The sequence below is a fragment of the Salmo trutta genome, chromosome 13, assembly GCF_901001165.1.
Source record: "Salmo trutta chromosome 13, fSalTru1.1, whole genome shotgun sequence".
Classification (NCBI taxonomy): Eukaryota; Metazoa; Chordata; class Actinopteri; order Salmoniformes; family Salmonidae; genus Salmo; species Salmo trutta.
Genome location: NC_042969.1, coordinates 84,774,958 through 84,782,981, shown reverse-complemented (window position 1 = coordinate 84,782,981; position 8,024 = coordinate 84,774,958). Strand labels below are relative to the sequence as shown.

General features: G+C 47.0%; 1 protein-coding gene across 1 annotated transcript; it reads right to left on the bottom strand.

The window, feature by feature from the left end:
* Positions 1-1,088: 1,088 nt before the first annotated feature.
* On the bottom strand, positions 1,089-7,766 carry LOC115204973 (extracellular calcium-sensing receptor-like). The gene is made up of 11 exons (XM_029770547.1): positions 7,537-7,766; positions 7,126-7,417; positions 6,600-6,842; positions 6,352-6,447; positions 5,873-6,188; positions 5,613-5,785; positions 5,226-5,456; positions 4,553-4,676; positions 3,988-4,181; positions 1,897-2,175; positions 1,089-1,775 (listed from the first exon to the last, which is right to left on the bottom strand). Exons 1-11 carry the CDS (start codon positions 7,764-7,766, stop codon positions 1,347-1,349), a joined length of 2,607 nt encoding a protein of 868 aa, XP_029626407.1. The 3' UTR covers positions 1,089-1,346.
* Positions 7,767-8,024: the final 258 nt, after the last annotated feature.

Below are 8,024 nucleotides of genomic sequence, written 5' to 3'. Positions count from 1 at the left end.
CATGCAACAATAGGGCCCTCTCTGGTAGTTGTTTGGGGAGGCCCAGGTATGCAACAATAGGGCCCTCTCTGGTAGTTGTTTGGGGAGGCCCAGGCATGCAACAATACGGCCCTCTCTGGTAGTTGTTTGGGGAGGCCCAGGCATGCAACAATAGGGCCCTCTCTGGTAGTTGTTTGGGAAGGCCCAGGCATGCAACAATAGGGCCCTCTCTGGTAGTTGTTTGGGGAGGCCAAGGCATGCAACAATAGGGCCCTCTCTGGTAGTTGTTTGGGGAGGCCCAGGTATGCAACAATAGGGCCCTCTCTGGTAGTTGTTTGGGGAGGCCCAGGCATGCAACAATACGGCCCTCTCTGGTAGTTGTTTGGGGAGGCCAAGGCATGCAACAATAGGGCCCTCTCTGGTAGTTGTTTGGGAAGGCCCAGGCATGCAACAATAGGGCCCTCTCTGGTAGTTGTTTGGGGAGGCCCAGGCATGCAACAATAGAAAGTGAGTGAGTGACATATTCAGTCCCACGTGGTCAGAGAGTATCATCAGAACATGTGTTGTGTCATTATGTAACCATAACAGGACCCTCCCCCCCCTCTGTGCAAGGTCCCATATCCTTCCATAACAGGACCCCCCCCCCCTTCTCTCCGCGGGGCCCCATATCCTTCCATCTTGCCTGAGTGCCTCAGCAGTCTGGTACCTCTCTCATCACTCGGGCACCTCTCTCACCACTCGGGCACCTCTCTCATCACTCTGGTCCCTCTCTCATCACTCTGGTCCCTCTCTCATCACTCTGGTCCCTCTCTCATCACTCTGGTCCCACTCATCCCTCTGGCCTTTCTCATTCCTCTGGCCTGTGTTAGCCTGCAGGGCTACAGCTTATACAGCCTCGCCAGGCCTCTAGTGACCGACCCTCTCTCTGATCCTCTCTCCCTGTTGCAGGGCTCTGTGAGAAGAGATATCCTACCAGAGAGCTGGGTGAAGTTACTGCAATGTTTCCTAAACCCATCTAATCCTTTCAAATACGGGGCTAGGGGCTAGGAGGCAGACAGGGGTTTGATTTCTGACTGAGCACTGAAAGAAAAGGAGGATGAAAGCTTGTGGGCCTGCAGTGAGAGAACACTCTCGTTTCATTCAATTTTATTAGGATACCTGTCAAACACTACAATGAGCTGAGAGAGGTTTAAAGAGGACGAGCTGAGAGAGGTTTAAAGAGGACAGGCTGAGAGAGGATCATTGTAAGATGGAGGATCTTTTATTACAATAACTGACTTTGAGGAGGCACAACAACACACTCCTGTGGTCAATAGATGTGTTTATTTTTGTTTCCTACTTGACCATCATGTGTTTGTTAGTGGTTTCTATTTGGACATCATGTGTTTCTTGGTGTTTCTCTCTGGTCTCAGGAGGATGATGAAACACTTCGGAGCAAACAGACAGAACAGCAGCCCAAAGCTGGAAGCTAAGATGGCGAATATCTCCACAGCTACAGTGTACTTCCCAGGAGAGCTGACGTAGGCAGGGACGAAGGAGATCCACACGGCACAGAAGATCAGCATGCTGAAGGTGATGAACTTGGCCTCGTTGAAGTTGTCAGGGAGTTTCCTGGCCAGGAAGGCTAAGAGGAGACAGAGGGAGGCCAGCAGGCCGATGTAGCCCAGCACCAGAGAGAAGCCGACCACAGAGCCCACCTCACACTCCAGGACCACCCTCGGCCCCCGACCCTCTCTGCCGCCCCTCTCAGCCGGCCGGGGTGGAGCTAGGGTCAGCCACAGCACACAGATCAACACCTGTGGAAGGGAAAGAAGTTTGGAAGGAAATAGCAAGCACAGTCACCATAACAACAAAGAACATGGTCAGTGAAGGAAATAAATCAATTCCAATAGAATATAGTAAAAACTAGATGTTCACCTGGATGAGTGTGCAGATGGAGATACCCATCCTCTGCTGAGCTGGGCTGAAGTATCTCATCAGGTTCTCTCCAGGCAGAGTGGCCCTGAAGGCCACCAGCACCACCACAGTCCTGCTGAGCAGACAAGAGATGCAGAACACAAAGCTTATACCAAACAGGGTGTGTCTCAGCATGCACGTCCACGGCTTCGGCCGGCCAATGAAAACCAGTGCACACAGGAAGCAGAGCTTGAGTGACAGCAGGAGCAGGAAGCTGAGCTCAGAGTTGTTGGCTTTGACCTGAAATGAGACAGAGAAGTAAAATTTAGACTGAGTAACATCATACATCTCATCCTTATGTTACACAATTCGGTAACATTTCGCTATGCCACAAGCAGTTAACTACACCTGCAATAGCATCTGTTAAATATGTGTATGTGACCAATTACATTTGCTAAATATGTGACCAATAACATCTGCTAAATATGTGACCAATAACATCTGGTAAATATGTGTATGTGACCAATAACATCTGTTAAATATGTGACCAATAACATCTGTTAAATATGTGACCAGTAACAAATGCTAAATATGTGACCAATAACATCTGCTAAATGTGTGACCAATAACATCTGCTAAATATGTGACCAATAACATCTGCTAAATATGTGACCAATAGCATCTGCTAAATATGTGACCAATAACATCTGCTAAATATGTGACCAATAGCATCTGCTAAATATGTGACCAATAAAATCTGCTAAATATGTGACCAATAACATCTGTTTAATATGTGACCAATAACATCTGCTAAATATGTGACCAATAACATCTGTTAAATATGTGACCAATAACATCTGTTAAATATGTGACCAATAACATCTGCTAAATATGTGTATGTGACCAATAACATCTGCTAAATATGTGACTAATAACATCTGTTAAATATGTGACCAAGAGCATTTGATCTGAACTGATACTCTGAGTCGATATTCATGTGAAATAAGGGATTCCCCTCGAGCACACCCACAAATTGGGAAAAAGAAACATTCTTTCCTAATGACCCCCTATGTAAAATTACCAACTTTATCGTCAAATTTGTTGTAAAACAGATACAACAAAACATGCCGAAAAAGCTGCCATGTCGTTCCATGTACACGTAACAAGGTTAGCCTGCGAGAAGAGTCGCTTGGCTTCAGGCTATTTGGTGTGGGAGAGTGGGAAATGTGGTGATCCGGTATGTAGGCTAAGTAGGCTAAATACAGCTATTTGTGTGAAAAACATTTTTATCACAGGTTAAGATATTTAACTTGTTTAGTCCGATTGTAACTCCACTCACTACTTGTAGTTGTACAGATGTTATCTCAATGAGAAAAACCTGTATAAATAAATGTTAAAAAAATAAATATATATATATACCCTTTGAGTGTGTGTATATATAAATATATATATACAAAGTATACCAACTGATGTGGCTCATGCAATGGAATGTATTTTTTGCAATGTCAGTTGAGTTGACTCAACAAATCATAGCACAGACTGAAGGGTACACTTCCAGCTTTTAATTCCTGGCATTGGTACACACAAAGGGTACATTCGTAAATTCACTCTGGAGTGCCAGAGAGCGCTGAGAGTGCGCTCTGGGCGTTCGTAAATTCAGAGCACTGTCAGATTGTCTGTTGGTAAATTCAGAGAGCGTTTAGAGAACACACTGGATGCTCTGGCTGAAAAGTAGGGTTGATCCGAGCATTCTGACCTCACAACGGCAGTCAAGCACCCAAGCTAACTTGCTAACGTTAGCTAGTTTCCTAGCTACTTCCAGACATAAATGAGAGAACAACTCACTCTGACCATTTTATTTGCCCTAGCAAAGCTGCTTAGGCTGCTTTCATGTTATCCAGTGTGTTGGTGACTGCAACTGGGTTGCTGGTAACAATTGAATTAAGCTATTTAGAATCAGAGGAGAGTGCTCTGAAATCGGAGTAGATTAGCCAGAGTGAATTTTTGAACGCATCCAAAATGTCTCCCAGTCCATTCGTTATGCCATCATTGACTTGAATGGGGACGCACGTTCTATTCATTGTATTTCTATGATCATATGATTCAACTCACCAGGGGCGTATGGCGGTGGTAGAAGAAGGTGGCCAGGGCACCAGCTGTGAGCGTTGCCCCGGAAACTGAGATGACGGACAGGATGACGCCCATTGTGTCACTGTAGGAGAGGAAGTCCACCAGCTGTGGGATGCAGGCCGTACGATCTGGGTTGGACCAGAACCGCTCTGGACACCTGATACACTCAACTGACCCTGACAGAAATGGAACAGAAATCAAATGTCAGAATCAGAACCAGTCAGGACCAGGACCGGTCAGAATCAGGACCAGTAAGAATCAGTACCAGTCAGAATTAGGACCAGTCAGAACCAGGACCAGTCAGAACCAGGACCTGTCAGAATCAGGACCAGTAAGAATCAGTACCAGTAAGAATGGGGGCCGGTCAGATTCAGGACCAGTCAGAACCAGGACCAGTCAGAATAAGGACCAGTCAGAATCAGGACCAGTCAGAACCAGGACCAGTCAGAATCAGGACCAGTCAGAACCAGGACCAGTCAGAACCAGGACCAGTCAGAATCAGGACCAGTTAAAACATGAATTGGAATGAGAAAAGCTGATAGACTACCTGTTGTGTTGCTGATCTCTCCCTCAGCGCAGGACAGACAGTCAAAGCAGCACACAGGCCTCCCCTTCTGTACCGCATGCCTGGAACCAGGGGGGCAGGCAGCACTGCATATAGACACAGGGACCTACCCGACGGTGTGGTGGACACAGTGATCATTATCATTATCATCATCATCACTATTATCACCATTATTACACACACACACACACATATACACACACACACATATACACACACACATAAATACACACACACACACACGTTTGCTGGGCCCCTCTGGGGACTAGGTGAGGAATCTGACCACATAAATATCTCACATTCAGTATCATGTTGATGACAGAGCTTTCTGTCTGACCTAACATTCAGTATCATGTTGATGACAGAGCTTTCTGTCTGACCTAACATTCAGTATCATGTTGATGACAGAGCTTTCTGTCTGACCTAACATTCAGTATCATGTTGATGACAGAGCTTTCTGTCTGACCTAACATTCACCTGTAATTTGGTGTTTTTTTCTGTCTTTCTCTTTGCTGTATGTCTGCCTCAGGGTGAGAAACTAAACAAGTCTATCTATCTCTCTCACACACACACGCACGCATGCAGATACACAAACACACACACACACACACACTCTGCTCTCTGCCTCAGAGAAACCTAGCTAAATGATACTCACCTCGTCTCCGCTGCCCCCTCCCCACACCACTTTCTCCATATTGATGTGAAACTGGTCGTCCACTCCCACTGAAGACAGAAAATGGCCGACCTGGACAAACTCTGCTGTCCCCTCGGGGGTCACATGCCAATTGATGATGTCATAAGAGCCAGGCGGATCACCATTTATGTCGAAGTGGAACAAATCCCCCACAGGGGTACTGAAGTTCACTCTCCTCAGATAATGAACAATCTCAAAGACAAAAGGTTTATTGAAACAGGATTAAGAGTTAGAACCAGTTGTGGCTTTGGGTCTTTAGTACTCAACCCTTATAAAGTGTTTCCACTGTATCCTGACTGGAAACATTAGTGTTGTTAACCTGAAAACAGATCAACATGGTATTGTCACCTGGCTGGGCTGAAGCTTCCTGATATCAGGGCACCGTCCACTATTAAAGGGTCCCTCCCCTGGTCGACAGGCCACCATGTCCTGAATGGCGTGGGCGATGGCGTAAACAGCCTTGTACACATTGTAGCTGGCTCTCAGCTGAGACACATCAGCGTACTGGCTCTCCCCTTCACCTAGGATTGACACTTCATTTTACTGAGACAACATCGGGAATGGATCAGGACACAAAAACAGAGCATTAGTTGTAAACTCTCACTCACCTATGACCTCTGAACCAGTACACTGTCGCCGGGACGACGGGGTCGTGCTGAGGTCAATCCCTAGAGAACACCCAAAAATCTCCTCCCACAATTCCCTAAGGAAGGGGTCGGATTTCTGGTAGTCCCCATCAGGACGGAGGCGTGTTAGGAAAGGGCCCAGGCTGGGAATGACAGCTTTCTTCAGGGCAAATCCAATAGTCCCGGCAAGAGAGGGCAGGTTTTTTGGGGAAGAGAGAGTAGAGTAGGTGACCCAGGCCTCCGAGGCGATCCACTGCCTATCTGTTATGTTCTGACGGACAACCTCTTCCATCAGGACCTGAAGAATGAGATGGTTGAAAAGATCAAGATAGTCAAGTTGAAGTACATGATTATCAATAAGAAAATACTTGTCTATAAAGGGCGTCAAGATATGGTAGGCCAAAACACTGCTACAGTTGTGTAACAAATACTTAACAATACTCTGACCAGTAACTGATTACCCGTGCATCCTGAGAGATAGCGAATGTCACCACCACTTTGGCAGTAGATCCTCTGATGGTGTCCACGATGTGCTTCATCCGTCTCTGAGATGGTACCTTGGGGATGACCATCAGTGAGAGAGAGGGAAGAGAGTCAGAGAATATCAGAGAGAGTGTTTCTATTTTGGATTAGTGGAGGGGGGGGGAGCAGAGTCAAAGAGAGACAGAAAGAGAGAGTCTATTGTCAGATCATCAGAGTGAGGTCGTACCTTGGGGATGACCTCTGCGTAGGCGACACAAACCCCAGATCCCTGGAGATCTTGGAGAAGCATCTGAACCCCAAACTTTCCATAGTCATCATCCCCTGACACCAGCCCCACCCACTCCCAGCCCAGCTGATGCAGCAGCCTGGCCATGCCCAGAGCCTGGAAGGCATCGCTGGGTATCGTACGGAAGAACGACGGGTACCTCCAGCTGTCACTCAAACACGCACAGGAGGCAAAGTAACTCACCTGGGAGAGAACAGAGAGAGTCAGGGAGAATAAGAATTTGTAAGACTCAGAAAGCAGAGGGAGAGGAAAAGTGAACATAGAGAGTCATCAAGATAGATATATGAATTTAATGTGTAAGAGTATTATCGAAGTAGATATTTGAATGTAATGTGTAAGAAAGTCATCTAGATAGATATTTGAATGTAATGTGTAAGAAAGTCATCTAGATAGATATTTGAATGCAGTCTGAAAGAACGTCAACATCTCTTTCCATTCCATTCTGTAATCCAACCGCATGCCTCACCATGGGTAAATCAAACGGCCCGAGGGTCTGTGCCACCACGATGGAGGCTGAGGAGCGGGCATCACCGATGATGACGGGCACCTCAGGGGTTGCTCCACACTCTGTGCCCGCCACAGAGGCCTCCTGGCCGGTCACCATGGCTAGGGTTGCCCCCAGAGTGGTACCCTCGGCCAGGCATGTGTCAGCAGCCAGGAACCCCAGGGTGAGGTTAGGAAGGAGGACTGGGTCACGGTTAATCTCCTCCACCGCAAAGATCATAGTCTGGAGCCAGCGATAAGCACGCTGGTAGAAACTGACAGATGACAGATGGAGGAAGGGAAGAGACAGGGAGAGAGGACGTAACTTAATACACTTTACATGTGAAAACAATGACACAAAGCTGTCATCACACATCACTTCGGAGTTGCGTACATTGTACATGTCACATTTCCCTCAATACTCCTGAACTCCTGCTCTGGCAGAGGGGCTTCCACATGGATTGGGAACAGGCCCCCAATGACCACATCTCCTGCCCGATAAACACTGCCCGAGATGGAGTTAGCCATCAGGCGACAGGCCCCCCCTCCACCTCCAGACTGACCCCAGACAAACCCAGGGACTGTGAAGCAGCAGAGCAGCCACAGCCAGCCACAGAGGCACATCACCTGGATAGAGACAAGGTCGAGGACTGGGAAAGTCCGTCACCTGGAGGAGAGAGATCAAACCAAGATTTTACAGACAGAACACTGAGTAAATAGAATGACATGAACAAAAAAACGCAATCAATTAAGAAATACACCATACACCACGACACCTGTAACCAGACATTTGTAGGAAACAACAGTGATAGACACACAGAAGAATATGTTCCATCTCTGCACTACCTATCAACAGTAAACCTTCTCCTGGTGAGAGAGACA

What these genes read in the sequence shown, in the direction of transcription:
- LOC115204973 (XM_029770547.1), bottom strand. Translation starts at nt 7,766, where the DNA reads ATGTGCCTCTGTGGCTGGCTGTGGCTGCTCTGCTGCTTCACAGTCCCT. An exon ending in GGAAATGTGACATGTACAAT is followed by an intron (nt 7,418 to 7,536) that starts GTACGCAACTCC and finishes GTCATCTGTCAG; the next exon opens with TTTCTACCAGCGTGCTTATC. An exon ending in GAGGGGGCAGCGGAGACGAG is followed by an intron (nt 4,677 to 5,225) that starts GTGAGTATCATT and finishes ACCGTCGGGTAG; the next exon opens with GTCCCTGTGTCTATATGCAG.